Here is a 24,720-nt window from a genome sequence, read left to right on the forward strand (position 1 = left end):
TTTGCGTTCTTAATCAAGACTCGACTATCCGCTTATCACGCACTTCAAGTAAGAAAGACAGATACTGTAAGGTGATTTGGCCTACTCTGTAGAAGCAGTGTAAATCATGGAATCCTCTCCATATCAGAAAACTAAAGGAGGACTTTTCCCAAGTGCATCTGCAATCAAAACAACATCAGGAAATGAAGCGGCAGGTGAGACTGAGAAGAAAATGAACCACTCATTCATTATTCAATCCACTCATTTAATGTCTAATGTCAATGAACAAGGTTATATCCAACATTCAACAAGACTAACAATGTCCAATCACCAATGACAAGCTAAATTCTATTGGCAATTCTAATCTAAGTGCTCATGTTCAGTAAAACAATGCTGGTTGGTCACGGCATTATCTAGACCGCGACCAATAAATTATTTAAAAAGATCTAGGCCCTATTCTTAGATAAGAATTAAGCCCCAAAAGGCCCAAGGCCAAACCGGACATTTTTGACAACGAGAAAAAAAAAATTATTACGTACGTACGTAGTAATTATTACGTACGTACGTAGTATTTATTACGTACGTACTAATAAGCACCTCGCCGAACCTGTCGAGGAACCTGTATATATAGAGTTTGGATTAATATATGGATGTCAAATTTTTCCATTCATTTATTTCGATTTCCCCGCCTTTTGTGACTCCTGGGTGTGACTACATATTCACATTACAGCACATTGAATGATCGCTATGTGAGTTTGCTGGACGATATGGGGGGCGGGGGTCACCTCTCCCACGTGTGATCGAGCTTTGTAGTCACCATGTGGCGTGGCAAGAATCAAAATTAACTATATTGTACGGTCAAGAAACATCGTCATAAAAATCCAGGGGCCAGCATAGGCAGATCCACTACGTGGTAAAGGGGCCACCCCTCCTCCATTGGCGACGCGAAAAGAGGGGGAAAGAAAAGAAAAAAAAGGAGAGGGAATTAGGGAAAGGAAAGAGGCAAATAACAATAGGGAGACGAGTGAATGAAAATAAGGTGAGGGGAAAACTTTGAAAATAAAAAAATCTTGATCATGCAGCTACATAGTATATAATTTTTTTGCTCTGGCTCCGCGCTCTCGTTGCCTGTTATGAGATAGGCCTACATATCTTGCTCAACAGGCTGAAATGGAGATAAACAAAACATATTCAGCTCAGACGTCGAGATTTATTTATTTTGTGTAATTTACAAATTCATTTTTAAGTGCTCTGTATTTTTTTAATGGTCTGCATCTCGAAATATCTCAGCTCGAGCTTCGCCCACGCGCATTATTCATGTGGGAAAATATATCCTTTTCATGAAAATACGACTAGAGAATATAGGCCTATCCTATTTTAGGATTTAAATTTCAAACTTTGCGCACACATCAATCTGCCTATATCGTGATCATAATTATTTTTAAAAAGTGCTTAGAATGTCCAGTTTTTATGTCCGAATATCAATTTTTTGCTTTTTTTCGGGCACTTTAATCTTTAAAAGGGCACCGACAAAAGTTTAAGATTTAGATAGCAGTATAACTAAACAATTTATTGATGCGAGCGGAAAAAGTTTGAGATCGAGATCTAAAAACTGAATATTATATTTTTTAATTATGAAAAGGATAGTTATCTTCCTTTATGAATAATGCGAGCGCGAAGGAATACAAAATATGCAACTAAACAATAATTGATGCGGCGAGCGCAAAGCACGAGCGGAAAAAGTGTGAGATTTAAGAAAACGGGATACTCTATTTTGTTACTATATTTATTTAACCTAGAAACGGGACATTCTAAGCACATTTTGTCATCATATTAAAAGGATAACTATTATTAGTTCCTCTACCTAAGGGCGAGCTGAAAATATTGTTGATATTCCGATCTGAAAAAAGAGACAATAAGGATTATGAATTCATAAAAAGGATTTTTTTTTCATTTAATAATAGGCCAAATGAGAACGCAAAATTTTGGAATTCATACAGAAGTATTCTCACTAACCAAAATGCGAGCGCGTAGTGCTAGCTGATATATTTTTGCAATCAGACCTGAACAAAAGGGATTTATTTAGCATTTAATTATTACGTACGTACGTAGTATTTATTACGTACGTACGTAGTATTTATTACGTACGTACATAGTATTATCACGTACGTACGTAATATTTATCACGTAACGTACGTAGTATTATCACGTACGTACGTAGTATTATCACGTACGTACGTAGTATTATCACGTACGTACGTAGTATTATCACGTACGTACGTAGTATTATCACGTACGTACGTAATATTTATCACGTACGTACGTAGTATTATTACGTACGTACGTAATATTTATCACGTACGTACGTAATAAGCACCTCGTCGAACCTGTAATCTTAACAGATCAATGACAGTCGGACTATAGATTTTGACTACTTTTGATGGATGTCAATCTTTCGATTTCCACACCTTTTGTGACTATAGATCTGCTGGACACTTAAGGGGGGGTCACCCCTCCCATAATAGTGTTGGCATTATAATATTGATACATTATGTGATCGAGCTAAGTCAGTTTGTGGAGTAACAAGAACATAAAAATTAGCATAATGTACGTTCATAGAAACATTGCTATTATCACCAACATCCTAAAAGATTTTGTTTTAAGTGCAGGGGTCAGCAAAGGCGGATCCAAGAGAAAAGGACAGCGCCCCTGTTACACCCACAAATGTAATAATCGCCCACAAATGTAATAACGCCCACAAATGTAATAACACTTTACCCACAAATGTAATAACGCCCACAAATGTAATAACACTTTACCCACAAATGTAATAATTTCACCCACAAATGTAATAATGCACTTTACCCACAAATGTAATAATTTTTGATCGCCCACAAATGTAATAATGACTTTACCCACAAATGTAATAAATTTGAAGGGATTTTTGGCGAATCCGTTCTAAACTAAAATCCTATAGTAATGCGTTCATATAGCACAAAAGTGCAAAGTCTTTTTTCCAGACCCGGTTAATAAAACATTATAGTATAAGTCCAAAGTCTTTTTCCAGACCCGGTTGTTTCAAAATTATAATATACGTCCAAAGTCTTTTTTCCAGACCCGGTTAATTCAAAAATGATAATGCAAGTCCAGAGTCTTTTTTTCAGACCCATTTGTTTCAAAAATTGTAATATAAGTCCAAAGTCTTTTTTCCAGACCCGGTTGTTTCAAAATTATAATATACGTCCAAAGTCTTTTTTCCAGACCCGGTTAATTCAAAAATGATAATGCAAGTCTAAAGTCTTTTTTCCAGACCCGGTTGTTTCAAAAATTATAATATACGTCCAAAGTCTTTTTTCCAGACCCGGTTAATTCAAAAATGATAATGCAAGTCCAAAGTCTTTTTTCCAGACCCGGTTGTTTCAAAAGTTATTATATAAGTCCAAACTAAGATACGATAATGATATTCGAGTGGAATAAAAATGAGAATCGAGCTTAGTCTTTTCTCCAGACCCAGTTAATTAAAACTGGTGGAAAAGTAACAAAGACCCCAACTCTCTTATTAATGTTAAATAACATGGAAATATAGCGTAGTCTTTCATCCAGATCTTTCAAATAACAAATGAATAAAAATAATAATAAATTAGTAATAATAAAAAAGCAAACAAAGACCCACGATCCTATATATGTTGAATAACATGGAAATATAGCGTAGTCTTTCATCCAGATCTTTCAAATAACAAATGAATAAAAATAATAATAAATTAGTAATAATAAAAAAGCAAACAAAGACCCACGATCCTATATATGTTGAATAACATGGAAATATAGCGTAGTCTTTCCTTAAGACCCAGATCTTTCAAATAACAAATGAATAATAATAATAATAAATTAGTAATAATAAAAAAGCAAACAAAGACCCACGATCCTATTTATGTTGAATAACATGGAAATATAGCGTAGTCTTTCCTCCAGACCCAGATCTTTCAAATAAGAAATGATGAATAATAATAATAAATTGGTAATAATAAAAAAGCAAACAAAGACCCAAGATCCTCTTTATGTTTTAAAAACATGGAAATATAGCGTAGTCTTTCCTCCAGACCCAATTATTTCAAAATAACCAAAATCATTTAAAAAGAATAACAGAATCTAAGACCCAACTATCCTTCAAACTAAGAACCTTCAATAAATAAAAGCTTAGAGAGTTTTCTTTATTCCAGACCTTGTCATTTTCAAAAATAAGATAAATGAAATCCTCATAACTAAGACATATTCTTGTGCCTGTTCAACATGAATAAGATGATTGGGGGAGTATTTCATCAACATTAATGTCCGACAAGTTGTCAGATCTGACAACTGTCCTTGATGTTGATTGGCTAAGAAGCAGTGCTACCATGGTAAGTGTCGGATAAAACGTCAGACAACTCCTTTCATGAAATGCTCCCCGGGCTCTAAGTTTTGATGTTGTTTTTTTATTATAAATTCCTTTGCCTGGAAGAAAAAGTGAATGTTTAATTACATCATTTATTACAGGATGTTAGGCTGGAAGAGGGTAAAACAATTTTTGTTCTTTTTTTTGATAAACTGGTCTGGTCAAATTAAGTATGCGTTATCACAAGGGTTTTATAGTTTGGAAGATGCTGGGGTCTAAGTTTTAAGACTAATGTTTCGCTTAATTTGTATTTTTAAGAGAACTGCGTGAGGGTTAAAGACAACACTCTAAACCCAAGCATTTTAAGTGGGTTTAATTTTGAAGATTGGTCTTAGCTGTGATTTCTTTCAATATTTGTTTATCTTTTAAATTACCGGGTCTAGACGAAAGACTAAGCATAATACTCGTGTTATTCCACAAGAATAGGAATATGACAAAGTCTTTTGTATTTAAGATTGTTAAAATCATTTTTAAATTACTGGGTCTCGAATAAAGACAACGCTCTTAACATGTGCTTTTCTATATGCATGGTCTTAATTTGGAGGATTGTTGGTTCTCAGATTCGTTGTTGGGGGTTGGGTTTTATTGATTTTTTTTATTCTTGAAATAATTGTGTCTGGAGGAAAGTCGATCTTCGACAGTCGGTCTTCATGTTATTCCACAGTAATTAGATTATTGGGTATTCGTTTTAGAATATTTGTAAAAACTATTTTTTTTATAATAATAACCAAGTCTGGAGAAAGGATCCCAGGGGGGACAGGGTGACGTATGTGTCCCCCTACTATTCAAAATAGTAGGGGGACACACTATCAAATGTCCCCCCTACTATTTCTTGTCTTTTATGATGGTAAGAAATTCATCATTCAAAATCGAAATAATTTGTATTTTATAAATGTATTTTAGGACGAGATGACTTTACTTTCGGGTGATAACCTTTTTTTTGCTTGTCAAATTTTCCAGACCCTTGTCCCCCTACCTTTTGGGAGAGATGTCCGCCCTTGGTCGTAGTATTATTAAAAATAAATGGGTGTGGGATAAAGACATATTTTTTACTGGGTGAAACTTTGGAAAATTGGTCTTAGATTTGGAGTTTTTTAATTAATTTTTTGAATAGCCAGGTCTGGAGGAAAGAGTACGCTTGATTCTCAATTTACCCTTAGAGTATATATTCACAATATACGCCGTATACATTGTAAGTTAAAACAACAACAAAGACATTAATTCCACTAGTTTTGATTAACTGGGTCTGGAAAAAAGACTTAGCTCGATTCTCATTTTTATTCCACTGGAATATCATTATCGTATCTTAGTATGGACTTATATTAAAATTTTTGAAATAAACAGGTCTGAAAAAAGACTTTGGACTTATATTAAAATTGTTTAAACATCCGGGTCTGGAAAAAAGACTTTGGACTTATATTGTGATTTTGATTTTTTAAACAACTGGGTCTGGAAAAAGACTTTGGACATATATTATAGTTTTTGAAACAACCGGGTCCGGAAAAAAAGACTTGGACTTATATTATAATTTTTTAAACATCCGGGTCTGGAAAAAAGACTTTGGACTTATATTGTGATTTTGATTTTTTAAACAACTGGGTCTTGAAAAAGACTTTTGACATATATTATAGTTTTTTAAACAACCGGGTCTGGAAAAAGACTTTGGACTTATACTATAATTTTTTAAACAACCGGGTCTGAAAAAAAAGACTTTGGACTTATATTATAATTTTTGAAACAACCGGGTCTGGAAAAAAGACTTTGGACTTATATTATTAATTTTGAAACAACCGGGTCTGGAAAAAAGACTTTGGACATGTAATATAATTTTTGAAACAACCGGGTCTGGAAAAAGACTTTGGACTTATATTATAATTTTTGAAACAACCGGGTCTGAAAAAAAGACTTTGGACTTATATTACAATTTTTTAAACAACTGGCCAGGTCTGAAAAAAAGACTTTGGACGTATATTATAATTTTGAAACAACCGGGTCTGAAAAAAGACATTGGACTTGTACTATGATGTTTTATTAACCGGGTCTGGAAAAAAGACTGCACTTTTGTGCTTTATGAACGCATTACTAAAGGATTTTATTTTAGAACGGATTCGCCAAAAATCCCTTCAAATTTATTACATTTGTGGGTAAAGTCATTATTACATTTGTGGGCGATCAAAAATTATTACATTTGTGGGTAAAGTGCATTATTACATTTGTGGGTGAAATTATTACATTTGTGGGTAAAGTGTTATTACATTTGTGGGCGTTATTACATTTGTGGGTAAAGTGTTATTACATTTGTGGGCGTTATTACATTTGTGGGCGTTATTACATTTGTGGGTGCAACACCCCCCCCCCCTTCCCCCTATTGGCGGCGCAATAAGAAAACTTCGGGACTCAAAAAGAAAAAAAAAGGAAAGGAGAGGGTAAAAAGAAATAATGAAGACGGGTCACGAGTGAATAAAATGAGGGGGGCGGTCGAAGACTTTGAAAAAGTAATCTTTCATGTCAATTTATAAAGGTTGATATGGAGCTTAAAATATTCAAGTCAGTACACAAACATATTCCATTTCAGACATAGAGCATTCATTATTTTGTCTGATATGCACTCGCATTATTTGAAACGTGAACTAGGTCCTTCTTCGTGTATTCCATAAAGTTCTCAAGATGGTCTATTGTTCAGGTCTTATTGTAAAAAAATATCAACTAGCACTGCGAGCTCGTGTTTTGGTTAGTGAGAATACTTCTGTATGAATTCCAAAATTTTGCGTTCTCATTCGGCCTGTCATTAAATTAAAAACTAGGTTTAAAAAATATATAGTAACAAAATAATCGAGTATCCCTTTTTCTTAAATCTCACACTTTTTCCGCTCGTGCTTTGCGCTCGCCGCATCAATTATTGTTTAGTTGCATTATTTGTATTCCTTCGCGCTCGCATTATTCATAAAGGAAGATAACCATCCTTTTCATAATTAAGAATATAATATTCAGTTTTTAGATCTCGATCTCAAACTTTTTCCGCTCGCATCAATAAATTGTTTAGTTATACTGCTATCTAAATCTTAAACTTTTGTCGGTGCCCTTTTAAAGATTAAAGTGCCCGAGAAAAAAATGCAAAAAATTGATATTCGGACCTAAAAACTGGACATTCTAAGCACCTTTTTTTATAATTATGAACATGATATAGGCAGATTGATGCGAGCGCAAAGTTTGAAATTTAAATCCCGAAATAGGATAGGCCTATATACTCTAGTCATATTTTCATGAAAAGGATGGTTATTTTCCCACATGAATAATGCGCGAGGGCGAAGCTCGAGCTGAGATATTTTGAGATGCAGACCATGCATTAAAAAAAAATACAGAGCACTTAAAAATCAATTTGTAAATTACACAAAATAAATAAAAGCTCGATGTCCGAGCTGAATATGTTTCGTTTATCTCCATTTCAGCCTGTTGAGCAAGATATATGTAGGCCTATCTCATAACAGGCAACGAGAGCGCGGAGCAAGAGCAAAAATGCTGCATGATCAAGATTTTTTTATTTTCAAAGTTTTCCCCTCACCTTATTTTCATTCACTCGTCTAGCGCCCTATTCTTATTTGCCTCTTTTTAAAATCCTTTCCTTTCCCTTCCCTCCTTTCCTTTTTTTTTCTTTCTTTCCCACTTTTTTCGCGTCGCCATTGCAATAGGGGAGGGGCGGCCCCTTTACCACCTGGATCTGCCTATGCTGGCCCCAGTGGATTTTTATGACGATGTTTCTTTGACCGTACAATATAGATAATTTTGATTCTTGCCACGCCATTAAACTGACTACGAAGCTCGATCACACGTGGGAGAGGTGACCCGGCCCCGCCCCCGCTCTCCCCGTATCGTCCAGCAAACTCACATAGCGATCATTCAATGTGCTGTAATGTGAATATGTAATCACACCCCGGAGTCACAAAAGCCCTCAAAAGGCGGGGAAATCGAAATAAATGAATGAACAAATTTGGCATCCATATATTAATCCAAACTCTATATACAGGTTCCCCGACAGGTTCGGCGAGATGCTTATTAATATTACGTACGTACGTACGTACGTAATAATACTACGTACGTACGTAATAAATACTACGTACGTACGTAATAATTACTACGTACGTGTAATAATTACTACGTACGTACGTAATAATTTTTATTTTTTCGTTGTCAAAAATGTCCGGTTTGGGGCTTCGTACTTAGACCAAAAGCTTCAGTCTCTGTATTTTGGTTGTTCCGCTGAACTGCGTTGGCTCACTCACCAATACATATGAATGTATGAATGGGGATTATAGTAAAATGTCAGAAATTGTTGAATAAATCCCCAGAAACGACGGTTATTCCTGTCTAATCTATTCTATGGTCAGTGATGGTGGAACAAACAACTTCCGCTTAGCCTAAGGCTAAGTAAAACTAGTATACCCAGTTGTTGTGTGTCCGGACAGGTTGTGTGTCCGGACGATCAATTTTAGAAAGTCATTTGGAAAAAATTACAAGCGAAGTTTCATCAATTTTTAGTACAAAATGTTAGGAAATATTATAGAGAACAAAATAGAAGATGATTACAACTATTGAATTCGTATTTTTAGTGTAACCCAAAGACAAAAAAGAAGGCTTCAAAAATATAAAGTGTCTGGACACCCGATCCCCCATCCTACTTTTGTCTTTAGTAAGGCTAAAAATAAGGCTAACTAATGGCAGTACAGGGCGTTGTGGCGTGCGCCTGTAATCCAAGCTGTGGGGAAGTTACAAATTGATGCAGAGGTTCGAGCCCTAGTCACGTCTTTCGGATGGTGACGTTACAGGTCGGTCCCAGACGTAAATAAATATCTGATTGATACACATCTGACAAAACTCAAATACACACACACACACAGCGTCTATGGTGACGTTAAAGGTCGGTCCCAGACGTAAATAATCATATCTGATTGTTACACGTCTGACAAAACTCAAATACACACACACAGCGTCTATGGAGACGGTGCAGCACCCTCCTTGATTACAGTACACCTAAATTTTGCTTTTTTACTGGGTTAAAGAGATCAGGGTAGAAATGATAAAGATGAATTAAATTTAAAATACTTTCAACTTACCACCTTTCTGAAAAATATGCCAGAAAATAGCGAATTTTGATTTGATGACAAACAGATCAGGATCAGCCAGGGTTCTTCTTCGATCATCGTCAGTGCACCTAATGTCCTACAGCTGAGCGTACGAACGTTCTAGCCAGCAGCCAATCCGCTTGGGTGTCCGTACTTTCATCTGTAGCTGACGGCGAACGAAGAAGAACCTGGCTGATCCCGATCTGTTTTGTCATCAAAATTCATGATTTTCCACTCCAGCATATTTTTCAGAAAGGTGGTAAACTGATTGTATTTGATATAAATTTATCTTTATTATTTCTTCCTTTTTCCCCGTTTATTTTTATTTGTATTCTCTGGCTGTCAATGAAATAGTCTACCCCTAGGTCATGTTCATCATCCTTTTATCTAGATTTGCTTTTGCTTCCCATGGATTTATTCTGGAACCAGATGATGTTTACATTAAGTGCACTCAATTAGGATTGATATTTGACAAGTGAATGAACTTTATTAGAATTTGTGTGTGGAAAAACACACAAAGTAGATCCTACAATAGTATGAAACAATCTTAGTCCTCTTTCTCGGAGTGGCGCCAAGTCATATATTGTAAACAGCTTGATTTTTTGAAGGTTTTCTAAAGATTTGTAGGCTTAAAATTTAAAACCAAAAATTAAATTAGGATCAGTATTCCAAAGGTTCCTAAGTCTGAAACTAAAAAGGGACTTTTTTCTGGAACGTTTGAATGTCAGAAAATAAAACTGTAATTATTGACATTTGTTAGGGCCTATTCCGAAAATTTAGGTCAGGTAATATTTGTGACAAATGCATGTATAAAATTGAATTTAAAGCAGATACAAACCAATATTGCCATCTCAAGTCCTCAACCACTCATACCTGGCCAGTTTCCTGACCCATAATCCTAGTGTAGTCTAGTTATACGGACCCACTTGAATGATAACATTTTAACAATAATTATTTTACTAAGTAGCAAAACAATTACTTTTCCTCTCAGAACATTTTAGTTTCTCTATACAGTGCGTCCCACAAAAAACGAAACCGAGATTTATCGATGATTTATCATAACTTAATCGCAAATACAATAGACAAATGATCTACCATTTTAAAGCTTAGAATCTCCTCTTTCATCTGAAACTACTTAGATTATTTCTCATTCACGCATGAGTGGGCAAAAACAATTTGAAAAGGGGATACCAAAAAGTCACTTGGCAGGCCGTATTTGGGTTTTAAAAAGAAAACCACATTTTTAAAAAGTTCAATATCTGCTCTTTAAATTGATACCTCAATTACAGAAAATGGTCAAGAAATAACAAAGTTCTGGTTTTTTGAAATAAGGCTTGAATTTCAATAATTTCATAAAATGAAGAGGTTTTACAGGCTAGCGTTCAAACTCACTCGACACTCCGTTTTGTTGACGATCAGCCATGCATTAAGTCTTTTGTTACCGTGCGATAGCTTCTGTGGGAAACCGGTGAAAACACGTTTATCTAATGAAATTATGGAAATACAAGCATTGTTTCGAAGGATCATAACTTTTTTACTACTTGACCATTTTCTGTGATTTAGGTATCAAAGAAAAGAGAAGATATTGAACTTTTTAGTAATGTGATTTTCTTTTTGAAATTCAGATACCCCCCGCCAAATGAGTTTTTGGCATCCTTTCTTTGAATTGTTTTTGCTCAATCATGCGTGAATGAGGAATAATCTAAGTAATACCAGATGAAAGAGGAGATTCTAAGCTTTACATTGGTAGGTCATTTGTCTATCTTATTTATGATTAAGTTATGATAAATCATCGCTAAATCTCGGTTTCATTTTTTCTGGGACACACTGTACAAATACAGTTATAGGTCTTCTCTGTAGTATAAGTAGATATCTGAAAACATATTTTAAGACTGCATTTATAACACACAGTCAATGAGAGATCACACACAGTTCACTCCTCCTTAAAGTACCAGAATATTTTTCGAAATCTATATAGTTTCAGTAGAGGATGTACATGGTGAATATTTTTTTAGAGAAGCCTGGAATGAGCTAGATCTTGTCTTGGGTATTTACTCTTTCCATTGCGTTTCTTTTTTCAGAATTTGATTGGCTTTCAAATCAGAGCTTTGATCCAACAATAGCTCAGGCGAGAGCTCATCGTCATGGAAAAAGTGATGTCTTCAGTTACAAGGAGCAAGAAAATACTGCCACTGTTCATCACCAAAGAGAGAGCAGCCATTCACATCAAAGTCTTTCAACCATAGTACCTCCACATCCTATGGTCAAGGAAGAACTCCCAGTCATACCTGATCAAAATGATTCCTTAGGTACAGCATCTGAAAGCATAAAAGTTGAGCAGGATAAAGGTTATGAACCTTTACATGCAGATCAGTCTGATTCTGATTCAGTTTCCAGTGATGAACACTTCTATGGGAACGATGAGGACGTTGCTTCAAAAGTGAAGAAAGAGAATGTGCCTTTTGACTTGCCAGCCAGGGACAAGAAGCAGAGAAGTAAAGAGGATTCTCACAGACCTAAGAAAAGTAAGAAGAGGCATCACAAGTGGGATTCCAGTCCTGAGAGAGACAGCAGGAAGCTCAAAAAGAAGAAGAGTAAACATAAGGATGAGAAGAATATCAGACATAAGGATGATAGAGAGAAGAAGAGAAAGCATAACGATGACAAGGAGAAGAAGAAGTATAAAGGTGATGGAGAAAGGAGTTCCAAGGAGTACAAGAGGTAATTTTGCTAGATTTATTCTATCTTTATAAATTGCCTTAGTTGTACAGGTTGAGTGATAAAATATTATCAAATTTTATGACATACCTGTTTTTTTTCTTCTAAAACACAATTTTTAGTGTTTTACCAAAGAGTTCATTTATTTGCTTGACGAGTTCCAGGACATCATATTGAGTTAACTTCTGTAATGTATTGCTATACAGTGCGTATCAAAAAAAAGTTTACACTTTGAAAAAAACCTGGGAATAAAAAAATATACATGTGGGCAATTTTTTCACATATAATCTTGGGTTTGGGTCTCATCTATCCAATAAAAGTAAAAGTTTTGACAGAATGTTACACTTGAGTGACCACTGTCCATTTTTGTAAAGCTCGCAGAAATCTGCTTGCGCAGAAATGCTTGTTTTCACGCTGTGTCAAAGGGAAAGGGCGAAATCAAACTTACCTTGCGAAACATTTCTCATCCATTTCCCTTGCACTTTCAGTCAATTGAAAATAAAACGGATACATTCAAGCATTTTGTAACAATTTTGCAACCAAAATTGAAATTTCAACACTTAGTAAGCACAACCTTTACCCTTTTTGAGCCAGCTGGATCTGAGGACATAATTGAATCTGAACAAAAATTTATATCAGACATCTCCAGACATTTTTTCACTAAGTTTTTGTCTCACCTGCATAGCAGAGTGAGACTATAGGCGCCGCTTTTCCGACGGCGGCGGCGACGGCGGCGGCGGCGTCAACACCAAATCTTAACCGAAGGTTAAGTTTTTGAAATGACAGCATAACTTAGAAAGTATATGGACCTAGTTCATGAAACTTGGCCATAAGGTTAATCAAGTATTACTGAACATCCTGCCTGAGTTTCATGTCACATGACCAAGGTCAAAGGTCATTTAGGGTCAATGAACTTAGACCATGTTGGGGGAATCAACATCAAAATCTTAACCTAAGGTTAAGTTTTTGAAATGTCATCATAACTTAGAAAATATATGGACCTAGTTCATGAAACTTGGACATAAGGTTAATCAAGTATCACTGAACATCCTGCATGAGTTTCACATCACATGACCAAGGTCAAAGGTCATTTAGGGTCAATGAACTTTGGCCGAATTGGGGGTATCTGTTGAATTACCATCATAACTTTGAAAGTTTATGGATCTGATTCATGAAACTTGGACATAATAGTAATCAAGTATTACTGAACATCCTGTGCAAGTTTCAGGTCACATGATCAAGGTCAAAGGTCATTTAGGGTCAATGAACTTTGGCCAAATTGGGGGTATTTGTTGAATTACCATCATAACTTTGAAAGTATGTTGGTCTAGTTCATAAAACTTGGACATAAGAGTAATCAAGTATCACTGAACATCCTGTGCGCATTTTAGGTCACATGACCAAGGTCAAAGGTCAATGAACTTCGGCCATAATGGGGGTATATGTTGAATTACCATCATTACTTTGAAAGTTTATGGATCAGACTCGTGAAACTTGGACATAAGAGTAATCAAGTATCACTGAACATCCTGTGCGAGTTTCAGGTCACATGATCAAGGTCAAAGGTCATGTAAGGTCAATGAACTTTGGCCACCTTGGGGGTATTTGTTGAATTACCATTATATCTCTGTAAGTGTATTGGTCTAGTTCATAAAACGTGGACATAAGAGTAACCAAGTATCACTGAACATCTTGTGCGAGTTATAGTAGTTTTCAAAGTCAGCACTGCTGCTATATTGAATCGCGTGATGCAGGTGAGACCGCCAGAGGCATTCCACTTGTTATCATTTAAAGTGGGTTTACAGTTCATTTTTCATTTAATACTTGTTTCTCCACACTTTTCCCAAGCTTGACAATGATTAACAAAATGAAAATCAAGCCTAAGCCATTTCATGTAAATTACAGCTCAGTGTAAAGTAAATATCGTCACGATGGCCTCGGTGTGTGGGGGAGTGGGGTAGGGCGCAATGCAAACTTTGGAGTGTTTTGGGCAAGGAAACAAGTAAAAAAGGTAAAAGGTATCTTCAAATCAATTTTACTAGCTAAATTTCACGTGTTTTTCAAGATTAAGGTCTATTGTTATTTGCATAACTATTTCAAAGTTCTGCGCAAAGCATTGTTCACTAACTTTTCAAAAGTAAGTGGTGCTCGCTCAAGCGGAAATATTTTTCGACAGTTATATCGTCATTTGCTTAAATGGATCTGTACCAATGTTAAAATGTGGAAAAATCTTCAGGATATGACAAATGTATAATTTTACAGGACTTTTTTCTAAGTGTAAACTTTTTTTTTGATACGCACTGTAGTGCACCCTGTGCAAATGTTGTACATGTTAATTGTTTGAATTATGCATAGACCTTGAAGAGATATAAAATAAATTGCCCTTATTTGATCATATCAGCTGAGGCTTTAGTTAAAGGAGAAATGAATCTGAACAAGAAAATGTACAAAAAAAAGGTAAGGCTTGATCAAACTTGTGACGAAGTGAGAAAAGAGTTTCTCTCTTTCTCTATATAGAATTCTTTCCTTTATTCATCTTCAATCAGTAACTCGGAAGGATATTTTCAAAATACGTTCATGTTATAATGTGCACAGTGGTACATGTATGCGAATTTCACCCAAGGATGGTGTTTTATTATGCTGAAAATTGCTGTCGCATAATTATGGACCTAACTTTTAGACTGAATTTGATATTTCATAATTGAAGTCAACATGATCTAATAATTGACATATCCCGATGTCTTGTAAAGACTTTCATGAATTAGAATGTGGTCATTTATTAGACATCACCTTTTTGTATATATGTCCATGGACTGCTATATATCTCTATCAAATTTTATATCATCAAATAATCTGTTCCTTTTTTCTTTTTAAATTTCAGCCACAATAGTAGACCCTCCTCTATATGGATTGATGACATAGGTTTTATACCCGAGACACCTTTCTATGTGGATGAAAAATCAGATAGGAACAATCTTTGCTTCAAGTCACTTCACCACACAGACCTCGCCTTCTACCAAAGACTTGGCAAATCTTGCCTTGGGCTAGATAGTGATAAGGAAATGGTCACATGGGGAGATACGAAGAACAAGAAGAAAGGAAAGAAGCATTTTGGCAATGCTAGAAGGTACTTTGATCAGGTTTGCCCTGTTGATGAAGTTGAAAGAGTTCCCATTGCAGACAAAAAGCAAAGTGAAAGCAGAGGTATGGATTTTACTCCAGCAACCAACAATGCACAGATGCCTTTCATACCTGTAAAACCTATGACTGATTCCAATAGTAATGCTGAAATTAAAAATGTTTCTCAAGTCCAAGACACAAGTGAATCCGGTAAAAGTGGCTTGTCAGAAGCGGTTGCTACATATAACAAGCACCTCCAAGAACACCCTGGTGACATCGAAAAATGGCTTGAGTTTGTCCGGTTTCAGGACCAAGCATTTCAATCGACTAACTCCCAAGTGATGGATGATCACAACAGCACCATGCACATCAAGACCTCCAAAAGAGAACACTTTATCAATGAGAAGAAGCTTTCCATCCTGGAGAAAGCTCTGAAGATGAATCCTCTGAATGCAGAGCTCCAGCGGGAGCAGATCGAGATATGCAGGGAGACGTGGGAATTGGACAAACTCTCCAGGCAGTGGGACTCCATCATCAGGCAGCATTCTGAGAACATCGCAATGTGGAAGCAGTACTTGGCATTCAAGCAGTCCTCTTTCAGCAAGTTCACCGTTTCAGGTATTGCATCGGTCTACACCAAGTACCTTGAAGCAATGGAGGCTCATGACACTGCTGTCAAGTTGGGTAAGTTGAAACATCAAGTTTTACCTAAGCCGCAGTTACCCCTCCCCTTTTCATTTTGTGTTTGTACTTGAAGTGTCTGTTAGCATTTTTTCATGTTTTTTTTTCTTTGGACTGGGTGATCAAACCACACAGGTTTTCATAACCTTCATGGAAGCCTAACATTTAATTTTGTATGTACTATTTTTTTACATGATTTTATTTTTAAAAATAAATTGAATTGAAATGTAATAGTCTATTTATCAACTGAAATAACATATTTACAAAATACTTCTTTCTACAATGTATATATTTCTTTATTAGATATTGTTATGCAGATGTGCCATTTTTGGAGGCAGTCAGGGCATACAGAGAAGGCTGTGGCATTACTTCAAGCTCTTGTAGAATTCAATTGCTTCTGTCCAGAGAAAGTCAAAGAGTCTATGACACTTGAAGGCAAGGTGTGTAAATGAAAAAGAAAATTATGCTGATCCATTTAATTTGTTGGAAAAAAAAAAATTGTCTTGCCTTGCAAACATACATGAAGCTTTTTGTGCTTTGTCCTGTTTCCTGAAGATTTACAATAATGGTAACTTTGCCATTACTGTAACTACCATGGATTGTGATGGGCTACTGAATTCTTTTGGCAAGGTAATTGCCATAATGACAAACTGCATTTAGTTGTTCATGAAGTGAGCCGCTGGTTTACAACACTCATTGTTATCATTATTCTCAAATCTCAATACACTTAGTAACATATTTGTTCACAGAATCTATCATAGTTTAAAAATTAACACATCATTTCAAATTGTATTTAATGCTTTATTAGATCCAAATTATATAACGTAAATTAAGAAAAGTATGTACAACTAATTTTCAATTTATCAATTCCATTATATCAATTGAATTTGATATGAATATATTCATGTTCCTTTCTTCCAGATAGCATTCTTTGAGCCATTTCTGGACAGCAACGAGCCTCGATTTGGACAGCCCGGTGCTAAAGGATGGGCTAAGTGGGTTGAACAGAAAGAGAAAGGGGGATGGTCCAGCCAGTCATCAGGTGAAGAGAGTTAAAGTTTGTAATTGAACAATTAATAGTTAATTCAAATCCTTTTCTAGTAAGTGATGAGCTAGATATCTCAGAAGGCTTTGACTAGATGACAAACTAGAAACCACCTTGTTTTATTACCTTTGAGTGTAATGATCTCATTGTAAAAAAGACTAGTCATTTGAAGTTAGAAAAAAAAGTATTGTGACAGTTGTAAATAAAAAGTAGCAGTTATGCATTGTTGCAATTTTTGTTTGTCTGTAGAATCAATATAAGAGTGTTGAAAGCATAAAAATTGGAGCTTGTTTGAATATGGATAAGGAACACTATCAATAAGGCTACCTGGTATGTAAACAATGATTGATACCAATCAATACTTTAAATATTATTGTCAGATTTTATCCATCTAATGTAAAAAAAAAATGACCCCATTATTTCCTGTGCATACACTATGTATATGCATGCATCAGGTGCGTATGTAGCGGCCTAGCGTAGCCATATTACATGTTCACTGTTTGCACCAATTTAATTGACCGTCTTGATCTTTAGGTTATGTAGCTGGTTCCTGTTGTATTCTCTGTGTATAAATTTCATTTACACAAATTCATGAAGGGTGATAATTATTGGATTAGTTTGAATTCTCATTTCACATCTTAGCAACTCTCATTGCCAATCTCCGCCACACTTGTCATATTGATCAATGGTGAGTATTTTGTTATACTGTATTATTTATTGCAATTGTTATATGTACAGTAATGTTTTTTTTTTTGTTTTTTTTTTCTAGATGTCAAGAATAAAGATGAAGATGATAATGTGATCAACAAAACACATGCAGAGTGGCAAGCCTGGTTGGAGGAAGAAGTCCACAGGGAGCGCATCCATTTCATCCCTTGGCAACCTTCTGGTGGAGAGACAGAAGATGACTGTGACGATCCCGAGAGGATGGTCTTGGTGGATGATATCACACCTTTCCTCATCACCATCGACTCTCTAGACCTGAAGTTTGAATTGATCCTGCACTTCCTGGACTTCCTAGGGGTGAGGAAGCAAGGGCAGCTGTCGTGTATGCATAGGATATCAACAGAGACGATGGAGCATCCTGCAGAGGTCTTTGGCTTTATGAGCAAATGTTTCAGTAGAGGTCATGGTGGAATTGTGATGTCAGGAGAAAGAATGCCAGACCTGTCACAATTTAGGAGTCTTGACAAGAAATCTCCGGTGTTTGGTCGAGGTTATGAAGAGAAGAAAGCAGTTCTTAGCTTTGCAGATGATATCATAGCCCAGGCGATTCCTCTGTTTCCACAAGAAGCCAAGAAACACCTGACACTGTTGCAAATGCAGTATAATCTCCAGAGAGTGGATCCATGTGCGAGCTTGAAACAGCAAAAGAAACAACAGAAAGATGGTCAGAAGTATGCAAAGAGGTTGCTCGGCCAAGAGTGTAATAGAAACAATCTATCTTTGTGGGAAGAGTATGCAAAGTGGGAGTGGCATAATGGAAATGTGGTGGAGAGTCAGAGGATATTTGAAATGGCACTAGCGTTCTCAAATCTGAACCTTGCAGCGGAAGAAGACAACCAAGAAGGCATCTGCAAACTTCTCTCCACCTATGCACTTTTGAAACTTGGAATCCTTCAGTCAAATCCAGCAGCAGACTGTAAGAAAGGTATTGCGGCATCAGCACACTCCACCTGCAAACAAGAAGTATTGCATGCCCTGACAACTCTTGGTGAAGGGGGAAAATTCACCCCTTTTTCAGCTATCCCAGACAAACATGTTTCTGCAGGACGCATCCTCAAAGCTCGAAAGGGGTATGTTGAACTCTTCAAGAATGCCACCGATTCTTCTAGGGATTCCATACATTCTTGCCACGTTCGCCTGTTCACATGCCTGGATCAAGAAGGATCGCAGCTTGTTCTCATTGCCCTCTGTTATGCTCTCTTTCAGTATCTCAGTGTAGGAATGCTGGCAGCAGGAGTGGTGTTTGAAGAAACGCTTTCACATTGGGATGGACTTGTGCACCATGTGAATAGTACTATGGATGATGTTGATAAGGGGATAGTTCATCAGCAGCTGGACGTTGATGCTGAGTTGACCATGTTGTTTTATACACAGGTTGTGTCTCACCATGTTCATAGTCATCCAATGCCAGTTACATCATTGAGAAACCTTATGCAGAGAGCCCTAAGGAGGTAGGTTAAATATGCAATGCATCGAAAATAAAAGTTCTATTGAGCACTGTGTTTCAAAATGCATATTATTATTTTTATCATTATTATCATCATCATAATCATTATCTATCATTTTTATTATTATTTTATGGTTATTATTATTTCAATGAATATTACATTTAAAAAATGTTTTCTAAACAATTATTACAGATAGTCAGTCAGGTTAGAGTCATGATTGGTGATTACTCTCAACTGTTATTATTCTCTTTTTTTCTTTGTGTTTTTATTAATATCTAATTGAATTAAAATATTAGCTGGTAGACTTGAACATTTTTTCTTTACTGACTTTTTTACCATCCACAATAATGAGCATTTTTATACACAAATATTTCTCTAATGGTGCATTGAATAGAAAATGCATTCATGAAATTTCCAAAACTTTACTGTTTTGAATGCCTTATAATTCTCAGCACTTGTCACTCGCTGGAAATATTGAGTCTGATATTGATACCATTAATCTTCTACACCTATCTTTCAGGTATTGTAGAAATCCTTCCTTATTGGAAAGCTTGATTGATTTAGAAGCAAGGTCTCACATAGCTGGAAGACTGAGGAGATACTTTGATAAGGCAACCTCTGATTCCAATGATCCCATACCATGGCTCTATGCCATCTATGCTGAGCTGGTGAGACTTCACAAAGTGGAGGGAGAATATTCAGGTAAAATGTCAAAATCTCACCTACAGTCTGTAAATGTATGTATGTTTGAGTAATGTTATGAATAGTTTGAGTTTGAGCTTCAGTTCTTATATTTCACTTTCAATAGCATTAGTACTACATGTGTCATCAATAATATGACAATATTCAAAGAATTGGGAAAACATGCATATTATATTAATCAAGAAAGTAATTGTCCAGTCATGGTGTTAAAACAAACTAAAAGAATATATCATCAGCATTTTAATAAGTAATATAAAATAAAATTACTGTTTATTTCCTTGCTTTGTTTCAGGCAAGGAGACTGGTATCACCAACAGGCTTCGTTCATTGTTTGATAGGGCCTTATCAAATAGATACACAAGGCACTGCGTTCTTTTGTGGCGTCTCTACATACTCTTTGAGGTGATGTTTCAATATTTAAATCTATAGTCAACATTATTTGGTTTTGTTACTGAGATTTTATAGTTTAGATTATTGGTTTGATTTGGCACATTTGCAATGATCACACTTTTGCTCTATAATTGTCCATCATGAATTGTTCTTTTGTTAGGTTCCCAAATTCTAGTCTTTCATAAGCTTTGTATTTTGCAACCTAGCCTAAAAGAGCAGCGGTGCCCTACTTTGCAAAAGGAAGCAAGTAAGAAAATTATTTCCTGTAAAAGAGCAAAATAAATCTGTCAAAAATGCATAGACACCAATGCAGTAGAATGATTGTTAACGATCCACATCGCATATTAGCATTATTATTGGGTTTTTGTCTATGGAACTTGCTTCATTTTGTCAAAGTAAAGCTCTATGCCCAGCTCTTTTACTATTATCACCATTATTCTTATAATTAAGATGATGAATTGTTTTGTTTTTCAGGTGCAGAATGGTGATCCCAAGAGAGGGAAGGCTATCTTTTACAGAGCTCTTCAGCATTGCCCTTGGGCAAAGGTGAGAAGAAAGGAAGTTTGAGTATAATTTGAAGATTATTGATTTAGGAGTGTGATTTTGACTTGTACGTTATATTACATGTCAAATTTGTCATTATTATATCATCAGCATATTGATGATTATGATGATAATGATGGTGATGATGATTGTTATGTATGATTATAGTGATATCGGTGATTGTGATGGTGGGAATTGGGGGTGGTGATATTGACTACAATAAACTCTTATATCATGAAATGATAATGATAGTAATATAGGATATTTGTAAAGCATCGTTTCCGCTTGCTTGCCTCATGTGCTGTGGGGAACGGAGTGATATAATTGATAACTTCCGGGAGACATTTAAAAAAAAAAAGAGTTTTGAGAGCAATATCAATACAATTAACATTGATGTGGCAATTGATTCCACAGGGAGGGTCTAGCATGTGCACACATGTGGTTAAAATAGTATGACAATCTATTTAATCTGGCTGAGGAAGAGCTTGTGTAGTTTCAACAACATTTCTCAATATGCTTTCTCTGTATTTTTTCATTTTATAACTATCGGTCACAAATGTCTATAGAAACTTGTTTACAGTTTCATAATATCAATGTTGCAGTAAGAAACACAGAGCATCTTGGATGTTGTAATTTTGCCATTATTTTGATTCTTTCTAGATTTTATACCTTGATGCTGTGCGCTACTTCCCTGAAGAACTGCAAGAAGTGATAGACCTGTTGATGGAGAAAGAGCTCCGAGTCCGTGCTCCTCTAGAAGAAATCCAGCTACTCATGAAGGTGGCTCAGAACAAAAAAGAATGAGTTGAAGTCATCAATATTGCCCAGCCAGTTTCAATGAAAAAGAGTTGCCAATGCTGTTGCACATGTATAACTTTACACATTTGTATACTTTCTCCCATACGTGTACTGTATCAAAGCAATAGCTTTGATCCAGCTGAGGCATGGCGGCTTGTCATTGTTCAAAACCCTTCTTCACCCGACAAAGGAAATTATAATTGGTGTAGTGTCGAAAATCTGTCTATCTGACGGTCAATCGGATCGGGGTCGCCCTAGCCACTAACCCGTCTCTGTGGTCTAGTGGTTAAGGCACCAGCGTTCAAAGCTGGGGGCCTGGGTTCGATTCCCAGCAGAGACATTTTTTCGGCATCACCAATTTTTCCAAAGGGTAGATAGCTCTGGGGAACCTTGATTTAAGCTACGCCTACCATTGTTCTCGTCATCCATTTCTTTACAATATTTAAATAAAAAGAGTTGCCAATGCTGTTGCACATGTATAACTTTACACACATATATATATATATATATATATATATATATACATTCACAGATGATAATTTGTGCATGCAAGGTTTGACCATAGTATATCAAGATTTTTTTTATATAAAAACATATATTCTGACCTAGAAGAGAACCATAACTTGAATTCCCTATTTTATCTTCAAACTAAGTGCATCTTCAACTTTGCTTGGTACATGCCTCTGCCATTTGCTAAATAAGAAATATGGCATTTAATCATTGGCAGTATAAGATTTTAATGTTTAAATTAACAGGAGAATATCTCTTTATGTATATTTTGTGAACACCAAATTTTCCGGAAATAACACATAAATTTCCTTGTTTTCATTAAACAACATGGAAATTAGAATTGACCAAGTTTGGTTACTTCACTGCTTCATAGCCCAATCAATCGCAATATTACAACAGTGTTCAAGAAAATATCTAAATCTGAGGTATCTGATGGATCATTTTAACATTAATCATGATATTTTATCATGTAGACAGGGAGACAAAATCAGACATTAAAATTTTGCAAAATTATGTTAGAGTGTGAAACTGTGATCAGAAGCAACTACTAGACATGTTTAAAGGACAAGATCACCCAAACAAAGAGTAGATCTGAAGAAAAGGAAAAAACTCCAACAAGCGTAACACTATAAATTTCATTTAAATCGGATGTAGAATAAGAAAGTTATGACATTCAAAGTCTCGCTTAATTTCACAAAACAGTTATATACACGTCCTGGTGAGCATGCAAATGAGAGGACTGACGACATCACCCACTATTTCGTTTTTACATTACTTGAAATATGAAATATTTGATTTTTCTCCTCATCTTCATGTGAATAAAAGATTTATTACTCCCTGAACATGTGGAATTACCATTGGTGTCAAGTTGTTCATTGATGTGGAGGAGGTTCATCGTGGTGAAGGATTGAGTAGAAGAAATAACCAGTTGTCTCACGATGTATCAAACGTAGTTGGAAAGCGACGTTCTGTCTGCAAGTTGCTAGACTTTGTCAGGTAATGAGCAACGTTTTATACATCATGAGACAACTGGTTATTTTCTTCTACTCAAGTTGGTCATTATTTTGACTCTCTCATTTGCATATCACAGAGTTGTGCATATAACTGTTTTGTGAAAAATAAGTGAAAATTTAAAATGTCATAACTTTCTTATTTTACATCCGATTTTGATGAAATTTCAGGGTTATGCTTAGTTGATTTTTCTCTATTGATTTAAATCAACATTTTTCTGGGGTGGACTTGGCCTTTAAGAAAAATACTTAAAGCCAGTTAAAAAAAATAGGTCATAATAAACCTATATCCCCCATGTTGGTCGAGCGATTAATTGCCTGCTCTATTTCCCCCTGCTTTTAAAGGAAAATTACAATGGACTAAGCAGTTTAATTTTTGTCAAACTGAATATACGTGGCCCTACCCCCCCCCCCTTGCACCCCTGTTTACTGGGACAAGTTGTTAAGATGCGCCCGTAGGCTACGTACAGAGGGCGACATTCCAATTGACATTGTCTTTTAATTCAAAGATATACTTCTGTATGAATTCCCAAGTTGAGGAATACTGCGAAGCATACTCAAGGTTGAAGACATATGTTGTCTTGAAGCAAAGATCAATTGCTTTCAATAGTGAAGGAGCTGCAATGGCCCTCCCCTCAAATAATGAGAAAACTCTGAGATGGATGATATCTTTCACCGAAGAGGAGTATAAAGGCTTGCCTCCTTTCTTCAGCTTTGCGAACGCCCTCCAGATAGGATGGTAGGTTCCACCCTGTAAAAATATATATATAAATATATGTATATCACTGATGATGATTATTACCTTCGCCCTGCGGCAATATTTCTTCCCTGAACGTTTGGGGATTTCAGCGTCATCATAAGAGAGTGATAATGACCAGGGTCCCGCCCCATTGCATAATAATTACTATTATGGTAACTTTGCCATCCAATGGTAACTACCATGGTAATGCTAATTAACAGCCAATCAGACTCAAGGATTTCATGCAAGTTACCATTGCATGGCAAAGTTATCATAACTTTTATGCAACAGGACCCAGATCAGGATTTAAGAGTCACAAGGTCAAAGACTAAGGACATAAAAATGTTATGGCTCATCAGAACAACTTGTAGATCAAATGGATGAATCTGAATTTAACCATGGACCTAACAGTTGTAATTCAATGATTTATCTTTCTTCATGTACATGCATGTAAAAGTGACAATGTGATTAAATCATGACGATTCTAGATGTTATAAATTTAGGGGAAAAATGTTTTATCATAGTTGATTTGTTATCTATTTGATTATGATTACATTGGATGTTTGAATAATATGATGTAATACATCTACCTGCCTTGATCTCTATTATGTATAATGCAACAGTTTTATCATGCAATTTATGTATCATTCACCCTGTTTTGTGTCGAACAAACTGCTGTTGTCATTGATTCTTCATAGCCAAAATGATCTAAATTACTCATACAGCAACTCTTGAACAAGGCTTAGTGAAGACAGAATA

At 35.8% G+C, this 24,720-nt stretch overlaps 1 protein-coding gene across 1 annotated transcript; it reads left to right on the forward strand.

The window, feature by feature from the left end:
- The first annotated feature begins 11,615 nt into the window (after window positions 1-11,615).
- Window positions 11,616-21,806, forward strand: LOC129264589 (nuclear exosome regulator NRDE2-like). The gene is made up of 9 exons (XM_054902491.2): window positions 11,616-12,252; window positions 15,131-16,053; window positions 16,354-16,490; window positions 16,972-17,092; window positions 17,865-19,272; window positions 19,790-19,971; window positions 20,264-20,373; window positions 20,836-20,907; window positions 21,565-21,806. Exons 1-9 carry the CDS (start codon window positions 11,792-11,794, stop codon window positions 21,706-21,708), a joined length of 3,558 nt encoding a protein of 1,185 aa, XP_054758466.2. The 5' UTR covers window positions 11,616-11,791; the 3' UTR covers window positions 21,709-21,806.
- The last annotated feature ends 2,914 nt before the right edge of the window (window positions 21,807-24,720 follow it).

Source organism: Lytechinus pictus, chromosome 7 (genome assembly GCF_037042905.1).
Source record: "Lytechinus pictus isolate F3 Inbred chromosome 7, Lp3.0, whole genome shotgun sequence".
NCBI lineage: Eukaryota > Metazoa > Echinodermata > Echinoidea > Temnopleuroida > Toxopneustidae > Lytechinus > Lytechinus pictus.